Below are 23,836 nucleotides of genomic sequence, written 5' to 3'. Positions count from 1 at the left end.
TTACTGAGCCACGTTGCTTTGGGGAATTCTTCCCAGTAGACAGAGGAGCAGGGATCTGGGGAGCTGTACTGTAGCAGTGTGGTCTAGAGGCTAGCTCCTTGTGGGCAGGGATTATGTCTGTTATCTGTTATATTTGTACTTTTCCAAGCGCTTAGTATAGTACTCTGCACATAGTAAACCGCTCAATAAATACCACTGACTGACTGACTGGATAGAGCAAGGGCCTGGGACTCGGAAGGCCCTGGGTTCTAATCCCAGCTCCACCACTTGTCTGCCATACAACCTTGGGCAAGTCGCTTCACTTCTCTGTGCCTCCGTTCCGTCATCTTTAAAATAGGATTAAGACCGTGAGCCCCATGTGGGACATGGATTGTGTCCAACCTGATTAACTTGTATCTATCCCGGTGCTTAGTTCAGTGCCTGGCACACAGTGAGTGCTTAACAAATACTGTTAAAAAAAATGTTAAAATCGTGGGGGTCTGACCCAAGATGAGCGAGGAATCCCCCCCATCTAATGTTCTTTGGCCAAGCCTGTCTGGGCCCAGACTGAATGCTGAGAAAGAACAGTTAAGAGCAAGCCCCTATTCCATCTCCCTGTTCCAAAAATCCATTTAATATATTTTTATAATAGCATTTATTAAGCACTTACTATGTGCAAAGCACTGTTCTAAGCGCTGGGGAGGTTACAAGGCGATCAGGTTGTCCCACGGGGGGCTCACAGTCTTAATCCCCATTTTACAGATGAAGGAACTGAGGCCCAGAGAAGTTAAGTGACTTGCCCAAAGTCACACAGCTGGCTATTGGCAGAGCCGGGATTTGAACCCATATATATTGTGGGTTTGAACCCACAGTGTATATTTGAACGCATAATATATTGTACTCATGGGTTCAAATCCACATGTCTGCTGTGTGACTTTGGGCAAGTCACTTCACTTCTCTGGGCCTCAGTTCCCTCATCTGTAAAGTGGGGATTAAGACTGTGAGCCCCAGGTGGGACAACCTGATCACCCTCTATCCCCCCAGCGCTTAGAACAGTGCTTTGCACCTAGTAAGCGCTTAACAAATACCGTCATTATTATTTATTATTTTTCTGCTCGTTGCTATCTTCTGCTGCCCCTGGCACTGCGGAGCTATCCGACTCTTGTTCCTGGGGACTCTCCGAGCTCTGGGACCACCATGGTTCATCCTGGACATAAAGGACTAGAGCTTGGGTGTCGGCCATGCCAACTGGGCTTCCGAAAGAGATGCTTCAGAAATTTGAGAGTGAGGTGGAGAGTCCAGAGAGGGTTATCTAGGTGCTAGAAAGGGCACCCCTTGGGCATAGCTTCCTCTGAGAACGGATGGACACCGGGCAAGTCTCGGCTTTGTTCTGTGCCCTCTCCTCCACCTAGAGAGCTACAGCAGTGCCAAGGTGAGATGGAAAAGTCGGACGATGGGAGCGCTTCTATCCCAACAATTATGGTCAGAGTCCAAAAGCGTGGCTCAGTGGAAAGAGCTCGGGCTTTGGAGTCAGAGGTCATGGGTTCAAGTCCTGGCTCCGCCAATTGTCAGCTGTGTGACTTTGGGCAAGCCACTTCACTTCTCTGGGCCTCAGTTACCTCATCTGTAAAATGAGGATGAAGACTGTGAGCCCCCCGTGGGACAACCTGATCACCTTGTAACCTCCCCAGCACTTAGAACAGTGCTTTGCACATAGTAAGCGCTTAATACATACCATTATTATTATTGAGGCCTGTGGTGGCTCAGAGGGAAAGTAACAGCCTTGAAAGGCTGGAGTCTGGGTTCTAATCCCTTCTCTGGTATGAGAGTTTTAAAAAAAAAATTGTAAATACCTAGGAGGGTCTAGAATAGATCACCTAAGAATGCTGAGATAAAATTTTTAAGCGCTTAGTACAGTGCTCTGCACACAGTAAGCACTCAATAAATACGTTGATGATGATTCTTCCACTCTGAGGCAGGACCAAAACAGCTGTCCCTCCATATTCTGCATGATACCATCATGTTACGCTGCATGTTCACACAACGTACAATGACATCATATGTTACATTTTGCAGAGGTAAGTCATTGCCACCCCGAACCCAGCCACAGAGAAGCAGCGTGGCTCAGTGGAAAGAGCCCGGGCTTTGGAGTCAGAGGTCGTGGGTTCAAATCCCGGCTCTGCCAACTGTCAGCAGTGTGACTTTGGGCAAGTCACTTCTCTGGGCCTCAGTTACCTCATCTGTAAAATGGGGCTTAAAACCGTGAGCCCCCCGTGGGACAACCTGATCACCTTGTAACCTCCCCAGTGCTTTGCACATAGTAAGTGCTTAACAAATACTATTATTATTATTATTATACCACCTTCACCCATGCCAAAGTAGCCTGGGCAGCTTGGCACTGATACCCTGACTTATGCCCCACTAACAGGTAGCTTCTAATCCTGTCTTCATCTTTAAAGCAGTGGTGTGGCCATATTTGAAGAGGACGAGGGTGCAGTCATCAGAGAGGAGCTGTCTGGTACCCCTTACCGCCTGGTGCCTTAAGTCAACTCATTTCCTCTCTGACTATCCGAAATTCACGGACAGTCTAAATTCTTTTAGACTGTGAGCCCACTGTTGGGTTGGGACTGTCTCTATATGTTGTCAACTTGTACTTCCCAAGCACTTAGTACAGTGCTCTGCACACAGTAAGCGCTCAATAAATATGATTGATGATGATGATGATGAAATTAGTCCTGATTGTGGCATGCAAAGTTCTTGAGCACTTACCGGGTTCCTGGCATCAGGACAGGCACTGCGGTAGTTTCCCCTCTCTACTCGCCTTGGTCTCCGTTTCCTAACAACTGGTTTCTTCCCTGTGAGGTGACTTCCTTTTCTGTCCGTACTGGGTCTATTACTTATCTAGGGGGTCTAGGGGGTATAAGGGCATTACATGGGTTGATGCTTCAACTCTGAAGATTAGAAACTCGGAACGGATGAACTTGGTATCGCTGAGGAGACACAAAGAGGGGGATTGAGTTGAGGAAGGGGTGGGTCTTAGACGAGAGAGCGGAGGGTGAGTCTATTAAGCATTTATTCTGTGCAAACCATTGTACTAAAGACTAGAAAAAAATTGTATTTGCCAAGGGCTTACTAGGTGCCACACACTATTTTAAGGACTGGGGTGGATAATAATAATAATGATAATAATAATAATAATAATAATGATAATAATAATAATAATAATAATAATTGTATTTGTGAATAATAATGATTATATTTGTTAAGCACTTACTATGTTCCAAGCACTGTTCTAAGCACTGGGGGAGATCCAAGGTAATCAGGTTGTCCCACGTGGGGCTCACAGTCTTTAATCCCCGTTTTTACACATGAGGCAACTGAGGCACAGAGAAGTTAAGTAACTTGCCCAAAGTCACACAGATGACAAGTGGCAGAACTGGGATTAGAACCCATGGCCTCTGACTCCAAAGCCCGGGCTCTTTCCACTGAGCTACGCTGCTTCTCTAATTTGTTAAGTGCTTACAGTGTGGCTCAGTGGAAAGAGCCCGGGCTTGGCAGTCAGAGGTCGTGGGTTCTAGTCCCAGCTCTGCCACTTGATGGCTGTGTGACTTTGGGCAAGTCACTTTACTTCTCTGTCCTAATCCTCCTCGACCTCTCAGCTGCCTTTGACACTGTGGACCACCCCCTTCTTCTCAACACGCTATCTGACCTTGGCTTCACAGACTCCGTCCTCTCCTGGTTCTCCTCTTACCTCTCCGGTCGTTCATTCTCAGTCTCTTTTGCAGGCTCCTCCTCCCCCTCCCATCCTCTTACTGTGGGAGTTCCCCAAGGCTCAGTGTTTGGTCCCCTTCTGTTCTCGATCTACACGCACTCCCTTGGTGACCTCATTCGCTCCCACGGCTTCAACTATCATCTCTACGCTGATAACACCCAGATCTACATCTCTGCCCCTGCTCTCTCCCCCTCTCTCCAGGCTCACATCTCCTCCTGCCTTCGGGACAACTCCATTTGGATGTCTGCCCGCCACCTAAAGTTCAACATGTCGAAGACTAAACTCCTTGTCTTCCCTCCCAAACTTTGCCCTCTCCCTGACTTTCCCATCTCTGTTGACGGCACTACCATCCTTCCCGTCTCACAAGCCCGCAAACTTGGTGTCATCCTCGACTCCGCTCTCTCATTCACCCCTCACATCCAAGCCGTCACCAAAACCTGCCGGTTTCAGCTCCACAGCATTGCCAAGATCCGCCCTTTCCTCTCCATCCCAACCGCTACCCTGCTCATTCAAGCTCTCATCCTATCCTGTCTGGACTACTGCATCAGCCTTCTCTCTGATCTCCCATCCTCGTGTCTCTCTCCACTTCAATCCATACTTCATGCTGCTGCCCGGATTATCTTTGTCCAGAAACGCTCTGGGCATATCACTCCCCTCCTCAAAAATCTCCAGTGGCTACCGATCAATCTGCGCATCAGGCAGAAACTCCTTTCCCTGGGCTTCAAGGCTGTCCATCACCTCGCCCCCTCCTACCTCCCCTCCCTTCTGTCCTTCTCCAGCCCAGCCCGCACCCTCCTCTCCTCCGCTGCTAACCTCCTCACCGTACCTCGTTCTCGCCTGTCCCGCCATCGACCCCCGGCCCACGTCCTTCCCCGGGCCTGGAATGCCCTACCTCTGCCCATCCGCCAAGCTAGCTCTCTTCCTCCCTTCAAGGCCCTGCTGAGAGCTCACCTCCTCCAGGAGGCCTTCCCACACTGAGCCCCTTCCTTCCTCTCCCCCTCGTCCCCCTCTCCATCCCCCCATCTTACCTCCTTCCCTTCCCCACAGCACCTGTATATATGTATATATGTTTGAACATATTTATTACTCTATTTATTTATTTATTTATTTTATTTGTACATATCTATTCTATTTATTTTATTTTGTTAGTATGTTTGGTTTTGTTCTCTGTCTCCCCCTTTTAGACTGTGAGCCCACTGTTGGGTAGGGACTGTCTCTATATGTTGCCAATTTGTAGTTCCCAAGCGCTTAGTACAGTGCTCTGCACATAGTAAGCGCTCAATAAATACGATTGATGATGATGATGATAAGGGGAGACAGACATTAAAATGAGAAGCAGGTGGCTCAGTGGAAAGAGCTCAGGCTTTGGAGTCAGAGGTCATGGGTTCGAATCCCGGATCCCCCACAAGTCTGCTGTGTGACCTTGGGCAAGTCACTTAACTTCTCTGAGCCTCAGTTACCTCATCTGTAAAAATGGGGATTAAGACTGTGAGCCCCATGTGGGACAACTTGATCACATTGTATCCCCCCAGCGCTTAGAACAGTGCTTTGCACATAGTAAGCGCTTAATAAATACCATCATTATTTATTATTATTTATTATTATTAAAATCAATTAGAGATAGAGACACAAGTGCTGTGGGCTGAGGGTGGTTGAATAAAGGTTACAGACCCAAGTGTAAGAGAGTAGGGGAAATGAGGGCTTAGGTAGGAGGAGATGGGGTTTTAATATGACTTTGAAGGTGGAGAGAATGATGGTCTGATGAATATGAAAAGGGGGGGGAGTTGCAGGACTTGAGTAAAAGGTCAAGCGCTTAGTACAGTGCTCTGCACACAGTAAGCACTCAATAAATACATTTGAATGAATGAATGAAGGTCAGCAGCAATGTAGACAAGATAATTAAAATTATGGTATTTGTTAAGCGCTTACTATGTGCCAGGCACCGTTCTAAGCGCTGGGGTAGATACAAGGTAGTTAGGTTGTCCCACATGGGACTTACAGTCTTAATCCCCATTTTGCAGATGAGGTAACTGAGGCATAGAGAAGTGAAGTGACTTGCCGGGATTAGAACCCATGACCTGCTGATGGAGTTACAATTCATTCATTCATTCATTCATTCAATCGTATTTATTGAGCACTTACTGTGTGCAGAACACTGTACTAAGCGCTTGGGAAGTACAAGTTGGCAACATATAGCGATGGTCCCTACCCAACAGTGGGCTCACAGTCTAGAAGGGGGAGACAGAGAATCAATCAATCAATCAATCGTATTTATTGAGCGCTTACTGTGTGCAAAACACTGTACTAAGTGCTTGGGAAGTACAAGTTGGCAACATATAGAGACGGTCCCTACCCAACAGTGGGCTCACAGATTAGAAGGGGAAGACAGAGAACAAAACAAAACATATTAACAAAATAAAATAAATAGAATAGATATGTACAAGTAAAATAAATAAATAAATAGAGTAATAAATATGTACAAACATACATACATGCATATATACAGGTGAGAACAAAACAAAACACATTAACAAAATAAAATAAATAGAATAAATATGTACAAATAAAATAAATAAAATAAATACATAGAGTAATAAATCTGTACAAACATATATACAGGTGCTATGGGGAGGGGAAGGAGGTAAGGCGGGGGGATGGGGAGGGGGAGGAGGAGGAGAGAGAGGAGGGGGCTCAGTCTCCTGAGAATAATGCAATAATAATATTATTATTATTACTTGCCAAGCACTGTTCTAAGCGCCAGGGTAGACGCAAGGCCATCAGGCACTAGTTAAGTGAGAGTGTTGGATTGTAGTTGGAAATTAGTGTGGAAAGATGAGGGAGCATGCCGTTTGAGTGATTTAAAGCCAGTGATAATGAGTTTCTCTTTGATGTGGAGGCCGATGGGCAACCACTGGAGGTAACCAGCATGCATTGTGGTGGAAAAAGCATGGGCCTGGGGGTCAGGAGGTCATGGGTTCTAATCCCGGCTCCCCCACTTGTCTGCTGTGTGACCTTGGGCAAGTCACTTCACTCCTCTGGGCCTCAGTTACCTCATCTGTAAAATGGGGATTGAGACTGGGACAGGGACTGTGTCCAACCTGATTTGCTTGTGTCTATTCCTGTGCTCAGTACAGTGCCTGGCACGTAGCGCTTAACAAGTACCGTAATTATTATTATTATTGATCTTGAGGAGTGGGGAGACATGGACTGAATTTCATTCATTCATTCATTCATTCAATCGTATTTATTGAGCGCTTACTGTGTGCAGAGCACTGTACTAAGCGCTTGGGAAGTACAAGTTGGCAACATATAGAGACGGTCCCTACCCAACAGCGGGCTCACAGTTTTTCAGAAAAAAGACCCGGGCAGTAGAGTGAAGCATGGACTGGAGCGGGGAGACAGAGGAGGCAAGGAGGTCAGCAAGGAGACTTATGCAGTAGTCAAGGCGGGGTAGGATTTATCCTAAACTTGGATCAGCATAGTAGCAGTTTGGCTCCAGAGCAGATTTTAATGATGTGGTGAAAGTAGAACTCACAGGATTGAATACGTGGGTTGAATCTAAAGAGATGAGCAGAGGATAATGCCATGGTTTCGGGCTTGTGAAATAGGAAGAATGGTAGTGCTGTCTACAGTGATTGGAAAGTCACGGGAGGACAGGACTTGGGTTTTGGAAGATAAGTAGTTCCATTTTGGACGTGTTAACTTTGAGGTATCTGTGGGACATTCATTCATTCATTCATTCATTTATTCAGTCAATTGTATTTATTGAGCGCTTACTGTGTGCAGAGCACTGTGCTAAGTTCTTGAAAAGTACAATTCAGCAACAAAGAGAGACAATCCCTGCCCACAATGGGCTCACAGATAGCAAAACAAGTAAACAGGCAACAAAGTAGAGCTGACCCGAAGGCAAGAGGAAATGTGAGAATGTAATGAAAGAGAGAGGTCAGGGCTGGAGAGGTGGATTTGGGGCTCATCCACATAGAGATGGGAAGTCACTTAACTTCTCTGTGCCTCAGTTCCCTCATCTGCAATATGATTGAACGAATCTGTAAAATGGGGATTAAGACTATGAGCCCCAAGTGGGACAACCTTGATTACTTTGTATCCCCCCCAGCTCTTAGAACAGTGTTGGCACATAGTAAGCACTTAACAAATACCAACATTATTATAGTTCAAGCCAAGGGAGTTAATGAGTTCTCCAAGAGAGTGAAGATGAAAAATACGAAGGGCCCAGAAGTGAGCTTTGAGGGACTCTCACAGTTAGAGGGTGGGGGGCAAATGAGGAGCCCACAAAAGCCTGAGAAGGAGCAGATAGAGAGACAGGAGGAGAACCACGAGGACAATGCCAGGAATGTTTCTAGGACAAGGGGGTGGTCCACAGTGTCAAAGGCAGCTGAGAGGTCGAGGAGGATTAGGATGGAGTAGAGGCTGTCGGATTTGGCAAGGAGGAAATCTTTGGTGGCCTTTGAGAGGGCAGTTTCCAGGGAGTGAAGGGGGTGGAAGCCAGAGTGGAGGGGTCAAGGAGAGCGAAGGACAGAGTAGGACATGTTCCCAACTTGTAGTTTCCAAGCGCTTAGTACAGTGCTCTGCACACAGTAAGCGCTCAATAAATACGATCGAATGAATGAATGAGAGAAGTTTGAGACAGGTAAGCCAACATGCAGGCCGTTGCAGTAATCCAGCAGGGAGGTGAAATTTGGAACTAGGGTGTTGTTTTTTGGGGTGGAGAGAAGTGGGTAGATCCTTGAAATATTATAGAGGAAGAACTGGCAAGATTTCAAGACAAACGACTCGTGGGAGGTAAAAGGGAGAAGAGTCCAAGATGACACCAAGGTTGCAAGCTTCTGGAACAGAGAGACTGTCACTGGCTTTTACAACGTGATGAGAAAATTGGGAAAGTCATGGCCTCCAATTACCACCTCCACATTAATGCACTCTCAATCACCCCACCCGTAGCACTCCTGAATCTATTGAACTACATTCTCTGCTGTTTAAACACATACTCCTTCATGCATCCATCTTTTCATTCAATCATTCCTCCTCTCTCATTTCTTTTTTAGCTGTCCTCTTTGTAAGTTTCTGGAGGGTGTGGATAATATTATCAGTCAATCAATCAATGACATTTACTGGGCACTTACTGTGTGCACAGCATTATACTAAGCGCTTGGGAGAGTACAATATAACAATGTTGGTGAACGTGTTCCTTGCCTGCAATAAGCTTACTCCAACTATTTTAGTAGTAGCAGTAATTGAGAAGCAGCGTGGCTTAGTGGAAAGACCACGGGCTCGGGAGTCAGAGGACGTGGGTTCTAATCCTGCCTCCGCCACTTGTCTGCTGTGTGACCTTGGGCAAGTCACTTAACTTCTCTGGGCCTGAGTTACCTCTTCTGCAAAATGGGGATTAAAAGTGTGAGCCCCACGTGGGACAACCTGATTACCCTGTATCTACCCCAGAGTTTAGAACAGTGCTTGGCACATAGTAAGCGCTTAACTAGTACCATAATTATTATTTATTTAGTGCTTACTGTGTGCTGACCACTGTACTAAGCACTGGGGGAGAATACATAGGTGGCAGTTACACCTGGACCCTGTCCCTCAGTGGTGTGAAGGGAGGAGGCTACTCACTCACAACCTATGTATTTAGAATAGTGCTCGGCATGCAATTCATTTATTCATTCATTCATTCAATCGTATTTATTGAGCGCTTACTGTGTGCAGAGCACAGTACTAAGTGCTTGGGAAGTACAAATCGGCAACAGAGATGGTCCCTACCCAACAACGGGCTCACAGTCTAGAAAAGTCTAGAATAGGTGTTCAACAAATACTAATGAACAGTTGCTTGATTTTTTTTTAACATTTTTTGTTAAGCACTTACTATGTGCAGGCACTATACTAAATGCTGGGGTAAGTACGAGCTAATTGGGTTGGACACCAACCATGTCCCACTTGAGGCTCACACTCTTAATTCCCATTTTACAGATGAGGTAACAGGCACAGAGCAGTGAAGTGACTTGCCCAAGGTCACACAGCAGGCAAGTGGCAGAGCCAGGATTAGAACCCATGACCTTCTGACTTCCAGGCCTGGGGTCTTTCCTCCAGGCCATGTGGCTTCTCACTAACTGCTTGTTAGGAGGAAGAGAAAGTTTAGGAGAGAAGACAATTTTCAAGTGTTGGTCATCCATGTGGAGATATTCATTCATTCATTCAATCATATTTATTGAGCGCTTACTCTGTGCAGGGTACTGTACTAAGCGCTTGGGAAGTACAAGTTGGCGACATATAGAGACGGTCCCTACCCAACAGCGGGCTCACAGTCTTGATATGTCTTGGAGGTAGGAAGGAAGAGCTATGAGATCATAAACGAAGTGAGAGGTCAGAGCTGTGAGGTAGATGTGGGAGTCATCTGTAAAGCGATGATGGCTGAAGCCAGGTAATAATAATAATAATAATAATAGTAATGGTATTTATTAAGCACTATGTGCCGAGCACTGTTCTAAGCACTGGGGTAGATACAAGGTGATCAGGTTGCCCCACATGGGGTTCACAGTCTTCATCTCCATTTTTCAGAGGAGGGAACTGAGGCTCAGAGAAGTGAAGTGACTTGCCCTAAGTCACACAGCCGACAAGTGGCAGAGCCGGGATTAGAACCCACGACCTCTGACTCCCAAGCCCAGCCTCTTTCCACTGAGCCACGCTGCTTCTCCAGTGAGTGGCTAATCTCCTCGAGAGAATGAGGGTAGTAAGGAGAGCAGAAGGCACAGAGCAGAATGTTCTGGGGCACCCGCCATTCAAAGTGGAGGGGAGGATGTAGAGTCAGCAAAGAAGACGGAGAAGAAATGGTAGGAATAAAACCAGGGGGGTAAAACAAAGGCCAGAGAGACTTATTTTCCAGGAGGAGGGAACGATCAACAGCGGTAAGGGAAGCCAAGAAGTAGAGGAAGATCAGCCCAGAGGAAAGTCAGCTAGGTTTAGCCGGGGAGGAGGTGCTTAGGGAACCTGGCGAGTGTGTTCTTAGTAGAGAGATGACAGTGAAATCCAGATTGCCAGGGATTGAGTAAAACACCGTAACAGCTGTGCACATGGGAGGTAATGCTGGAAGGGCTGCAGCAGTGGCACACCTTCACTCTTATGCTCTAGCTGCCAAACGCTGCTGGTGAAAGTCTAAAAAGTCTAAAGTCTAAAGTGAACCTCGTTCACTTCAAGTTTAGCCTTTCCTGCCTTAACTCAGCCCTCTCCTCTGCCAGACAAAACTATTTCTCCTCCCTTATTGACACTCATGCCCATCATCTCCGCCAGCTCTTCCATACATTCAACTCCCTTCTCAGGCCCTCGGTTCCTCCCCCTCCTCCTTCCCTCACCCCCAACGATCTGGCCTCCTACTTCATTAACAAAATTAAATCCATCAGGTCTGACCTCCCCAAAGTCACTCCCCCCACTTCTCCAACCCCCCGGCTCTCAACACTCTCTGCTACTCTCCCATCCTTCCTAGCAGTATCCTCGGAGGAGCTCCTCCCTCCTCTCAAGTGCTACTCTGGCCACCTGTGCTTCTGACCCCATTCCCTCTCACCTCATGAAATCTCTCGCGCCATCCCTTCTCCCCTCCTTAACCTCCATCTTCAACTGCTCACTCTCCACTGGTTCCTTCCCCTCTGCCTTCAAACACGCCCATGTCTCTCCCATCCTAAAAAAACCCTCTCTTGACCCCACCTCACCTTCTAGTTATCGCCCCATATCCCTCCTACCATTCCTTTCCAAACTCCTCGAATGAGTCATCTACACCCGCTGCCTCAAATTCCTCAATGCCAACTCTCTCCTCGACCCCCTTCACCCTCCAATCTGGCTTCCGTCCCCTACACTCCACCGAATCTGCCCTCTCAAAGGTCACCAATGACCTCCTGCTTGCCAATTCCAACGGCTCCTACTCTATCCTAATCCTCCTCGACCTCTCAGCTGCCTTCAACACTGTGGACCACCCCCCTTCTCCTCAACACGCTATCCGACCTTGGCTTCACAGACTCCGTCCTCTCCTGGTTCTCCTCTTATCTCTCCAGTCGTTCATTCTCAGTCTCTTTTGCGGGCTTCTCCTCCCCCTCCCATCCCCTTACTGTGGGGGTTCCCCAAGGTTCAGTGCTTGGTTCCCTTCTGTTCTCGATCTACACACACTCCCTTGGTGACCTCATTCGCTCCCACGGCTTCAACTATCACCTCTACGCTGATGACACCCAGATCTACATCTCTGCCCCTGCTCTCTCCCCCTCCCTCCAGGCTCGCATCTCCTCCTGCCTTCGGGACATCTCCACCTGGATGTCTGCCCGCCCCCTAAAACTCAACATGTCCAAGACTGAACTCCTTGTCTTCCCTCCCAAACTCTGCCCTCTCCCTGACTTTCCCATCTCTGTTGACGGCACTACCATCCTTCCCATTTCACAAGCCCTCAACCTTGGTGTCCTCCTCGACTCCGCTCTCTCATCAATCAATCAATCAATCAATCGTATTTATTGAGCACTTACTGTGTGCAGAGCACTGTACTAAGCACTTGGGAAGTACAAGTTGGCAACATATAGAGACCAGAGAGACCAGGGAGATCAGAGAGAAGGCTGATACAGTAGTCCAGACGGGATAGGATGAGAGCTTGAACGAGCAGGGTAGCGGTTTGGATGGAGAGGAAAGGGCGGATCTTGGCAATGTTGCGGAGCTGAGACCGGCAGGTTTTGGTGACGGCTTGGATGTGAGGGGTGAATGAGAGGGGTGAATAATTATTTATTTATTTATTTATTTATTTATTTATTTATTTATTTTACTTGTACATATCTATTCTATTTATTTTATTTTGTTAGTATGTTTGGTTTTGTTCTCTGTCTCCCCCTTTTAGACTGTGAGCCCACTGTTGGGTAGGGACTGTCTCTATATGTTGCCAACTTGTACTTCCCAAGCGCTTAGTACAGTGCTCTGCTCACAGTAAGTGCTCAATAAATATGATTGATTGATTGAACCTGCCTCGCTGGGTTTTGAAATGTTTTTACGAGTGTCATGGATGCAGCCGGGCTTAGCTCATTTTCATCGACTCTGAGAATTTACTGAAGGTTGCAACTCTTTCTCTCTGCCCTCAGAGCTTTCAGGGGCTATTATGGTGGTTGTGTGAATTTATGCCTGGGTGGCAACCCTGAGGTGGAGCACATCTCCAGATAGGATGGGCTCAGTGGAAAGAGCCCAGGCTTTGGAGTCAGAGGTCGTGGGTTCAAATCCCAGCTCTTCCAATTGTCAGCTGTGTGACTTTGGGCAAGTCGCTTAACTTCTCTGTGTCTCAGTGACCTCATCTGTAAAATGGGGATTAAAGCTGTGAGTCCCCCGTGGGACAACCTGATCACCTTGTAACTTCCCTAGTGCTTAGAACAGTGCTTTGCACATAGCAAGCACTTAATAAATGCCATTATTATTATTACTATTGTCTTGTAGGGTCCTTGGACCCCTGCCTCTCTAGGCCCCCACAAGAAATTGATCCCTCAGCTTCATCTCTAGCTCTGAAGATGTTCCTTCCAGCTTGTCTCCCAAAGCTTCTTTCTTCCTCTTGGGAGGTTCCAACTTACACAGGTGGCCTGGCAGTTCCTCGTCCATTTGCCGTTCAGCTGCTTTGAGTTTGAGCTGCTTCTGCCAATGGCCTGAGGCTGTGCCAGACCTGGGGAGAAAGGCAGAGGAAGTGAAAAATGAGCTAGGATCAGTGGAAGAAGAGGAAAGGGGTTAAATAAAGGGAAAAAGGAAAAAAGAGAAAAAGAATGGAGACTGGGGAGAGCTGGAAATAACCTTGGAGCAGGAAAGGGGGAAGGAGGATGGGCAAGATGGAAGAGAGGAGACTGAGCCCCCTCCTTCCTCTCCCCCTCCCCATCCCCCCTGCCTTACCTCCTTCCCCTCTCCGCAGCACCTGTATATATGTATATATGTTTGTATGTATTTATTACTCTATTTATTTATTTATTTTATTTATACATATTTATTCTAATTATTTTATTTTGTTAATATGTTTTGTTCTCTTTCTCCCCCTTCTAGACTGTGAGCCCACTGTTGGGTAGGGACCGTCTCTATATGTTGTCAACTTGTACTTCCCAAGCGCTTAGTACAGTGCTCTGCACACAGTAAGCACTCAATAAATACTATTGAATGAATGAGAAGCACAATAATGATGGTGGCATTTTTTAAGCTCTTACTATGTGCCAAGCACTGTTCTAAGCGCTGGGGGGGATACAAGGTGATCAAGGTTGTCCCACATGGGGCTCAGTCTTAGTCCCCATTTTACAGATGAGGGAACTGAGGCCCAGAGAAGCTAAGTGACTTGCTCAAGGTCACACAGCTGACAAGTGGCGGAGCTGGGATTCGAACCCACAACAAGCCGGAGACGCTCCTTCGGTGAATGAATTTTAGTCGGTGCCGGTGGCATCTGACTACAAGCATTAGGGACTGGAGGCTCACACGTTGGTAGTGAAACTGTTCGGACCCTGATCTCTTCTCCTCCCCTACTTTACCCTCCAGAGTTTGGAAAGGAAAGAGGAGGGCCAGGGAGGAAGCGCTTAGTACAGTGCTCTGCACATAGTAAGCGCTCAATAAATACGATTGATGATGATGAATGAGTAGCAGGCTCCGAGGGGGCTGTGGCCGGGAGGTTGGCGTGTGAGGGCCAACGGCAGAGCTGAGAGGAAGATGGAAAAGGAAGGGTGTGGCGAGGGAGCTTGGAGGAGGAAAAGCAGACCCACCTGGCCTCGGGGAGCCCCTCCCCATGGAGCAGCCCAGCGGGTTCCTGCTTCACATGGTAAAGGGCATGGGGCAAGCTGAGGAGTTGGTTGTGTGCCCTCCCCTTGTGTGGGCAGAAAGTGGTGCCTCCCTTGCCGTTTCCCCTCTAACTCAGATGCTGCAGGTTCTCCTCGGGAACAGCAGCTCTGGATCTCCGCTCCTCTACCTGACCCACATCTCCACACTCCCCTGCAGCTGCCATGCCAACCTTCATCGGGCATCTTCTCCCAGGGGCAATCTTCTTCCTCTTTGGACTTTACTATGCCAAGTTGGTGTCCCTGGCCTTATTGCGGGGCCAGAGGCTTCTATTTCTCCCCTCCCCACCTAAAAGTCAGGGGAGCTGGTTGCAACGGTTGCCCGCCGAAGGGGCGCTGAAGGTGATCAGCTGCACGACTGGCATCCTAGGGGAATTCTTCTACCCTCCGGGGGATAACCGGCTGGCCCTCCTGAACTGGGATGACCCCACCAGGCCATTTCTCTACCACAACTCGTGGCAGCACGTCACCATGTACGGCTTCTTCTTGGCCAGCGGCCTAGTGGACCTGGTGAGCCAGACCTGGCTGGCCCGGAGGTGGCTGAAGTTGGAGCAGGCGGCCCTGGCCCTGGCCTTCCACGTGCTGCTCCTGTTGCTGCTCTCTCACTCGCAGGGCAAGGGTGTGCTAGAGACCCGAGTGCACACCCTGCTGCTGCTGCCCGTCTTCCTGTTGGCCCTGGTGCTGACCATCGAGCAGTGGGCCCCCGACCAGCCCCAGCTCTGGGTAGCCAAGACCTGGATGCTCCTGGTGCTGGGCTCGTGGATGCTGCAGATCGGCGTGGTGATGTACCACCCTCCCACGGGCCGCCCCTGGCACGGGGAGAACCCCGCGGACCTCATGTTCCTCACCACCTTTTTCTGCTGGCACCTGGCGCTGAACGCTACCTTCCTGGCTGCCGTGTATGGATTGTTCACCCTGTGGAACCGCCGCTACCCCACTTGGGCAGCGGGGAGAGGGGACGGGTATCAGGTGTGCCCTCTGGGCACCTCCAGCGAAGAGCTGCAGAAGCTGAAGGGGGAGACCTGTCATCTTTTAGACTGTGAGCCCACTGTTGGGTAGGGACTGTCTCTATATGTTGCCAACTTGTACTTCTCAAGCGCTTAGTACAGTGCTCTGCACACAGTAAGCGCTCAATAAATATGATTGATTGATTGATCCAGATGGTGGGGTTTAGTCCACTGAACTGGATCTTTGACTTTGCCTTATCGCCACTTCCTGCATGCTTAGTGAGCACTCACTCAATAGCGTATTGTATTGTACTTGAAGCTCTCGTGACTCCTCTCCCCGCTAGATGCCACAGATTCCTTGTCTTCAAATAAAAGTATCCACCCCAGGGTGGTTTTCTGCTCTACCCAGCTGCCAGATTGCCCTGTCATCTCTTAATGCCTATTTCTCAAGCACCCACTCACTGGTGCATTCCAACGGGCCAGAATCTTGGCATCGTGGATTTGTTGCCCTCAAATGAAGGTGGCTGCCCTTAGAGTGGTTTTCTGCTGTGTCTGTCTGTCTGGTGTGTACAGGCTGGGTGTAGAGGAACCCAGAGGGCAAAAATCGGGCTGGTGACCCTCCTCTGTAAATGGTGGAGAAATGGTAGGAAGAATTTGGACAAAGTTGGACAAGGAAATGATGTTCGATCAGTGGGCGGAAAAAAAATGCTTAGGGGGAGCCAGGGGGAAGTGTGGTTGTCTTGGGATAAGATTCGCTGCTGAGGGCTGCTATTTGCCAGACAATTTTCCGGGTTCATATATGTGTGTGTGTGAGAGAGAGAGAGAGAGAGAGAGTATGGGGGTGGGGGATGGTAGGAGACAGGAGCAATGAAGACTGGATCATTCATTAGGCACACACCTTTCTTTTTTTTAATGGTATTTGTTAAGTGCTTACTTTATGTCAAACACTGTTCTAAGCTCTGCCAATTGTCTGCTGTGTGATTTTGGGCAAGTCACTTTACTTCTCTGTGCCTCAGTTACCTCATCTGTAGAATGGGGATGAAGACTGCGAGCCCCCCGTGGGACAACCTGATCACCTTGTAACCTCCCCAGCCCATAGAACAGTGCTTTGCACATAGTAAGCGCTTAATAAATGCCATTATTATTATTATTATTATTATTATTATTAAGCACTGGGGTAGGCACAAATTAATTAGATTAGACACAGTCCCTGTCCCACAAGGGGCTCACAGTCTAAGTAGCAGGGAGAACAGGTGTTTAATGCCCCTTTTACAGTTGCGTCCAAGGTCACACGGCAAGCAATTGGCAGAGCTGGGATTAGAACCCAGGTCCTCTGACTCCGAGGCCCGTACTCTTTCCGTTAGGCCATGTTGCTTCTCTTCCTGTGCGGCACGAAGAGACCCTGACTTAAAATCCATCCCCAGAACTTGACACTGGGTGGGGAGGATCGAATGAATGGCCCTGCCTCCGCAGCCTGTCGAAACGGGAGTACCGGATGGTCGAGTGACGACAACACTTCGACCTTTACTGGGAGATGGTCTCTAGCTGCAGTCCGTCACAGATGTTGCCAGATGCAGGCAGGACTTGTATATGGGGTTGGTCCAGCGTGGGGGAAGTTACAGCTTTATATCTTTTTTATGGACGGTATTAAATTGAATGCTGTGTTTTGTACGGAACAGAGTGGCTTTCTGCCAGTTTCTTTTATTCTTTCCCCTTGTGAGTTGAGGGGCATAAATTTAGAGTAGTTTTTCTGCATTTATTTGGGTACTTCTGGATTCGTGGCAGTGAAACGAGGACTCTAACCTCACGGTAGTATTAGGTGAATTCATATTCCATTTTGTCTTTCTTTTCTTCAGCTTCCTTCTAGACTGTGAGCCCACTGTTGGGTAGAGACCGTCTCTATATGTTGCCAACTTGTACTTCCCAAGCGCTTAGTACAGTGCTCTGCACACAGTAAGCACTCAATAAATACGATTGATTGATTGATTGATTTCTGTGTTTGTGGGGGTAAGTGGGAGTTCCTGAAGCAGTCGCCGCTTGCCCATGCAGGTATGTCTTCGTGTGTGTTTGGGCAAAATGGGGAATGAACCTGATCTCACCACTCTTTCATTCATTCATTCATTCATTCAATCGTATTTATTGAGCACTTCCTGTGTGCAGAGCACTGTACTAAGCGCTTGGGAAGTAAAAGGTGGCAACATATAGAGATGGTCCCTACCCAAAATGGGCTCACAGTTTAGAAGGGGGAGACAGACAACAAAACAAAACATGTGGACAGGTGTCAGGTCATCAGAATAAATAGAAGTAAAGCTAGATTCATTCATTCATTCAATCGTATTTATTGAGCACTTACTGTATGCAGAGCACTGGACTAAGCGCTTGGGAAGTACAAGTTGGCAACATATAGAGATGGTCCCTACCCAACAGCGGTCTCACAGTTTAGAAGTGGGAGACAGACAACAAAACAAAACATGTGGACAGGTGTCAAGTCATCAGAATAAATAGAAGTAAAGCTAGATTCATTCATTCATTCAATCGTATTTATTGAGTGTTTACTGTGTGCACAGCACTGGACTAAGCTCTTGGGAAGTACAAGTTGGCAACATATAGAGACGGTCCCTACCCAACAGCAGGCTCACCGTTTAGAAGGGGGAGACAGACAACAAAACAAAACATGTGGACAGGTGTCAAGTCGTCAGAATAAATAGAAGTAAAGCTAGATTCAATTGTATTTATTGAGCACTTACTGTGTGCAGAGCACTGTACTAAGCGCTTGGGAAGTCCAAGTTGGCAACATATAGAGACGGTCCCTACCCAACAGCAGGCTCACTGTTTAGAAGGGGGAGACAGACAACAAAACAAAACATGTGGACAGGTGTTAAGTCATCAGAATAAATAGAAGTAAAGCTAGATTCAATCATATTTCTTGAGCGCTTACAGTGTGCAGAGCACTGTACTGAGCGCTTGGGAAGTCCAAGTTGACAACATATAGAGACGGTCCCTACCCAACAGCAGACAGATGCACAACATTAACAAAATAAATAGATTAGTAAATATGTACAAGTAAAATAAATAGGGTAATAAATCTGTACAAACATATATACAGGTGCTGTGAGTAGAAAGGTGGGGGCCCAGGCCTTGGGCTTCCACCAGCAGTCACTCACCCGCCCACCAGGTTTGCATGTTGGGTGCCACCCTCCAGTGCTTACAGGGTGTGTTCGGGGGAGAGAAGAGGGCAGTGGAAGAAAGGAATGGGCAAAGAGAAAGGAGAAAAATTGCTAAGGAAAAAGAATGGAGATGGAAAAAGAATAGAAAGATTGGAGGAAGCGGTGAGGAGGAGGAGGCAGGGTGAGAAGAGAAAAAACTCAGCAATTCAAAGGATGATTGTTCAGTCCAAAATCATGCAAGAAGAAGCGTGAGCAACAGAGGCTTGGAAAGTGAATTTATTTTGTGCTGAATGCACTAAATTAATAATGATACTAGTAAAGCTCATTGTAGGCGGGGGACGTGTCTGTTTATTGTTGTGTTGTATTCTCCCAAGCGCTTAGTACAGTCCTCTGTACACAGTAAGCACTCAATAAATATGACTGAAGGAATGAATAACAATAATTTGTAAAGCACTTACTATGTTTTTAATGGTATTTGTTAAGTGCTTACTACTACCAGGAGTTGTACTAAGCACTGGAGTAGACACAAGCTAATCAGTCCTCTGAGGCACAGAGAATAATAATAATAATAGCATTTATTAAGTGTTTACTATGTGCAAAGCACTGTTCTAAGCACTGGGGAGGTTACAAGGTGATCAGGTTGTCCCACGGGGGGCTCACAGTCTGAATCCCCATTTTACAGATGAGGTAACTGAGGCCCAGAGAAGTTAAGTGACTTGCCCAAAGTCAGACAGCTGACAATTGGTAGAGCTGGGATTTGAACCCATGACCTCTGACTCCAAAGCCCGGCCTCTTTCCACTGAGCCATGCTGCTTCTCAAAATACAATTTGCCAAAACCCAGGATTGAACCAGGGACCTTAAAATCTTCAGTCCAACGCTCTCCCAACTGAGCTATTTCGGCCCACCATTCATTCATTCATTCAGTCGTATTTATTGAGCACTTACTGTGTGCAGAACACTGTACTAAGCGCTTGGGAAGTACAAGTTGGGAAGTACAAGTCACCAGTGAAGTGACTTGCCCAAGTGACTTGTCTGCGACTTGCAGACAAGTTGACAGAGTCAGGTTTAGAACTCAGGTCCTTTCATTCATTCATTCATCCATTCAATCATATATATTGAGTGCAGAGCACTGTACTAAGTGCTTAGGAGAGTACAATACAACAATAAACAGACATATTCTCTGCCCACAGCCAGCATACAGTCTAGAAGGAGAGAGACAGACATCAGTACAAATTTCCACCTCTTCTCCCCTTCTAGACTGTGAGCCCGTTGTTGGGTAGGGACCGTCTCTATATGTTGCCGACTTGTACTTCCCAAGCACTTAGTACAGTGCTCTGCACACAGTAAGCGCTCACTAATGAATGAATGAATGAATAAATTACAAATATGTATATAAGTGCTGCCGAGCTGGGAGGGTGGAAGAACAAAGGGAGCGAGTCTGTGCGACTCAGAAGGGAGTGGGAGAAGAGAAAAGGGGGGCTTAGTCTGGGTATGCTTCTTGGAGGAGATGTGCGTTCAATAAGGCTTCAAAGTAGGGGTGAGTAATTGTTGGTCAGATCTGAGTAGGGAGGGTGTTCCAGGCCAGAGGCAGGACATGGGCTCGGGGTCGGTGGCAAGGTAGGAGAAATCAAGGCACAGTTAGCACTAGAGGAGCGAAGTGGGGTGTAAAAAGAGAGTTGTGAGGAGGAAGGAGGGGGCAAGGTGATGGAGTGCTTTAAAGCCAATGGTGAGAAGGTTTTGTTTGATGTGGAGATGGATGGGCAACCACTGGAGTTTTTAGAGGAGTGGGGATGACATGTCCTTAACATTTTCATAGAAAAATGATTCGGGCAGCAGAATGAAGTATGGAGAAACAGGAGGCTGGAAGGTCAGTAAGGAGCCTGATGCAGTAATCCCAGCAGGACGGGATGAGTAATTGTATTAACATGCTAACAGTTTAGATGGAGAGGAAAGGGCAGATTTTAGCGGTTATGAGGGTGGGACCGACAGGATTTAGTGATGGATTAAATATGTGGGTTGAATGAGAGAGAGGAGTCAAGGATAACACCAAGGTGAGACAGGAAGGTTGGTGGTGCCGTCTGCAGTGATGGGAAAGTCAGGGAGGACAGGGTTTGGGTGGGAAGATAAGGAGTTCTGTTTTGGACACGGTAAACTCGAGGTGACGAAGGACATCCAAGCAGCATGGCGTAATGGATAGAGCACCGGCTGGGAGTCAGAAGGTCATGGGTCCTAATCCTGGCTCCACCATTTGTCTGCTGTGTGGCCTCGCAAGTCACTTCATTTCTCTGTGCCTCAGTTCCCTCATCTGAAAAATGAGGATTGAGACCGGGAGTCCTCCGTGGGACAGGGACATCCAAGTAGAGATGTCTTGAAGGCAAGGGGAAATGCGAGACTGCAGAGAGGAAGAAAAATCAGGGGCTGGAGTTGTAGGTTCTTCTGATTCCTGGGCCCGTGCTCTATCTACTAGGACATACTGTAACTTCTCTGTGCCTCATTTACCTCATCTATAAAATGAGGATTAAGAGTGTGAGCCCCGCCCGTGTGGGACATGGATTGTGTCCAACCTGATTAGCTTGTATTTACTCCAGATGCTGCTTCTCCTACTAAACACTTAGTATGGTGCTCTGATTGATTGATTGACTGACTGATTCTGCCTGCCTGGCCCCCTCTGAACTGGAGCGAACGATAACCCTAGTAGGGAAGCAGTGTGGTCTAGTGGCTAGAGCCCGGGCCTGGGAGTAGAAGGACCTGGCTTCTAATCCCTGCTCCGCCGCTCGTCTGCTGTGTGACCTTGGGCAAGTCACTTCACTTCTCCGGGCCTCAGTTACCCCGCCTGTAAAATGGGGATAAAGACAGTGAGCCCCATGTAGGACAGGAATGGTGTCTGAGCCGATCGGTTTGTATCTACCCCAGCGCTCAGTTCAGTGCCCGGCATCACAATTATTATTATTAGAGTGGGGCCTCCCAAGGAGGGACCAGGATTAGCCACCCACGGGGGATGGGAGGCGGTGTCATCACCAAGGCGTTTGCCTCACCGAGGGACTGTGCAAGACAGGTGATGGTGGAGAGTCCATAGCCCTGCCTGGCCCTGGGGAATTCCCACCCTTTGGAGTGGGCCCGGCTGGTTCCTTGTGTTCCCAGTCATAATGTGGAGCAATGGTGCCCATCCCGTGTGTGGGCGACGAGAGGTGGAATCCGACCGCGGCAGTTCTTCCTGCAGCCCATATGCCGGAACCTCCCTCCCCGAGTGGTCACTTTCGCTGGAGCTCCTCTGGCCGCCGTCATGGCCACGTTCCTAGGGCATGTCCTCCCGGGGCTGGTCTTTCTCCTGTTCGGACTCTACCATGCCCTGCTTGCATCCCGGGCAATGCTGAGGGGCCAGCGGCTCTTGACGCCCCCGCGCCCTCCCCGCAGCCAGACGGGGGCAAGTTGGCTGCAGCGGGTGCCAGCCGAGGGCCTGTTTAAGGCCCTCTGCAGCATGACCTTCATCCTGACCGAGTTCTTCTATCCTCCCGGAGCCAACCGCCTGCAGCTTCTGGACTGGGAAGACCCGGCTCGGCCGTTCCTGCATCAGGACGAATGGCAGCACTTCACCATGTACGCCTTCTTCATGGTCAGCGGCTGGGTGGACGTGCTGAGCCAGACCTGGCCGGCGCGGCGGCGCGAGGGGGTGGAGCGGGTGGCCCTGGCCCTGGCTTTCCACGTGCTGACCTTGCTGCTGCTCTCCCACTCCCAGGGTAAGAACGCTTTGGAGAGCCAGGTTCACGGCTTGGCGCTGCTGCCCGCCGGCCTCCTGAGCCTGGTACTGACCCTGGAGATCTGGGCTCCCGACCAGCCCCGGCTCTGGATTGCTAGATCCTGGCTCGTCATGGTGCTCGGCTCCTGGCTGCTCCAGACGGGCTTCGTGCTCTACCGCCCGCCTTCCGGGCGGCCCTGGCAAACCGACAACCCCTCTGAACTCATGTTTCTCACCACTTTTTTTTGCTGGCACCTGGCACTGTGTGCCTCCCTCCTGACGGCTGTTTACGTCCTCTGCGCCCTCTGGCACCACCACCCTCCAGCCTGGTCCGGGGAAAAGGGGGGCAGCTACCAGCTCTGTCCCGGGGGCCCCCATGACGAGGAGTTCCAGAAGTTCAAGGATGAGGCTGGTTTGCCAGAAAAGGGGGTTTAGGGAACAAGATCAGCTCCGGTTTGGTAGTTTCTGAAAAGCAGCAGGCAAATGCTAATGATTGCCCACAGTACCTATCCTTCCTAGCCCTGGGTGCTTCAATCTCCCCAAATAAACATGTCTGACTTCAGCGATGATGGGCTCCTGTCTGTCTGCCAGTCCGTCTTGCCTTGGGAGAGCCCCGAGAGGGCCTCGAGGGCAGCGCTTTGCATGCGGTACAAGCCTGATGAATACCACTGACAGATTAATAGGGCAGGGATAATAAGCTGGGGGTTTACTGAAAGGGAGCGATCGGCATTGCTCTAGTCCCTAGGTAATAATAATAATAATAATGAAAAATTATGGTTTTTGTTAAGTGCTTAACTATGTGCCAGGCTCTGAATGAAGGGCCGGGGTGGATACAAGCAGACTGGGTTGGACACAGTCCCTGTCTCACGTGGGGCTCACAGTTTCAATCCCCATTTTACAGATGAGGTAGCTGAGGCCCAGAGAAATAAAATGACTTGCCTAAAGTCACACAGCAGGCAAGGGGCGGAGCCAGAATTAGAACCCACGACTCGCCGGCCCGTGGTCTATCCACTATGCCATACTGCATCTTTGGTGAGGAGCCTGTGTGTTGTAGTCAGGAAAACCGAATCCTTCATGGAAGGGGGGTCAGAGAGAAGGTGGGAGGGCACAGGGGAGGAGAATATTAATGATGGTATTTATTAAGCGCTTACTGTGTGTCAATCACTGTTCTAAGCGCTGGGGGGATAGCAAGTGATCACGTTGTCCCATGTGGGGCTCACAGTCCCATTTGACAGATGAGGTAACTGAGGCTCAGAGAAGTGAAGTGACTTGCCCATAGCTTCTCTCGGGATGGCACTCCTACAGGGACAGTTCTCCAAGGGGAAGTCATTTTACACTCGTGGATTTCTTTTTGTTCTGACGACTTGACACCTGTCCACATGTTTTGTTTTGTTGTCTGTCTCCCCCTTCTAGACTG

General features: G+C 48.6%; 2 protein-coding genes and 1 non-coding gene across 3 annotated transcripts; 2 read left to right on the top strand and 1 right to left on the bottom strand.

Annotated features, from left to right (window-relative positions):
* Positions 1-14,733: 14,733 nt before the first annotated feature.
* LOC119926764 (transmembrane epididymal protein 1-like) lies at positions 14,734-16,049 on the top strand. Its single transcript, XM_038745125.1, has 2 exons — positions 14,734-15,592; positions 15,967-16,049. The coding sequence occupies exons 1-2, from the start codon at positions 14,734-14,736 to the stop codon at positions 16,047-16,049; spliced, it is 942 nt and encodes a 313-aa protein (XP_038601053.1).
* A 3,462-nt stretch (positions 16,050-19,511) lies between these two features.
* On the bottom strand, positions 19,512-19,584 carry TRNAF-GAA. The gene has a single exon. It is a non-coding gene; the product is annotated as a tRNA-Phe (tRNA).
* Positions 19,585-21,966: 2,382 nt separating this feature from the next.
* Positions 21,967-22,854, top strand: LOC119926755 (transmembrane epididymal protein 1A-like). The gene has a single exon (XM_038745113.1). It carries the CDS (start codon positions 21,967-21,969, stop codon positions 22,852-22,854), a length of 888 nt encoding a protein of 295 aa, XP_038601041.1.
* The last annotated feature ends 982 nt before the right edge of the window (positions 22,855-23,836 follow it).

The sequence above is a fragment of the Tachyglossus aculeatus genome, chromosome 1 (assembly GCF_015852505.1).
Source record: "Tachyglossus aculeatus isolate mTacAcu1 chromosome 1, mTacAcu1.pri, whole genome shotgun sequence".
NCBI classification, from domain to species: Eukaryota; Metazoa; Chordata; class Mammalia; order Monotremata; family Tachyglossidae; genus Tachyglossus; species Tachyglossus aculeatus.
The sequence above is the reverse complement of the archived record's forward strand: the minus strand, read 5'-3'. Positions and strand labels throughout refer to the sequence as shown.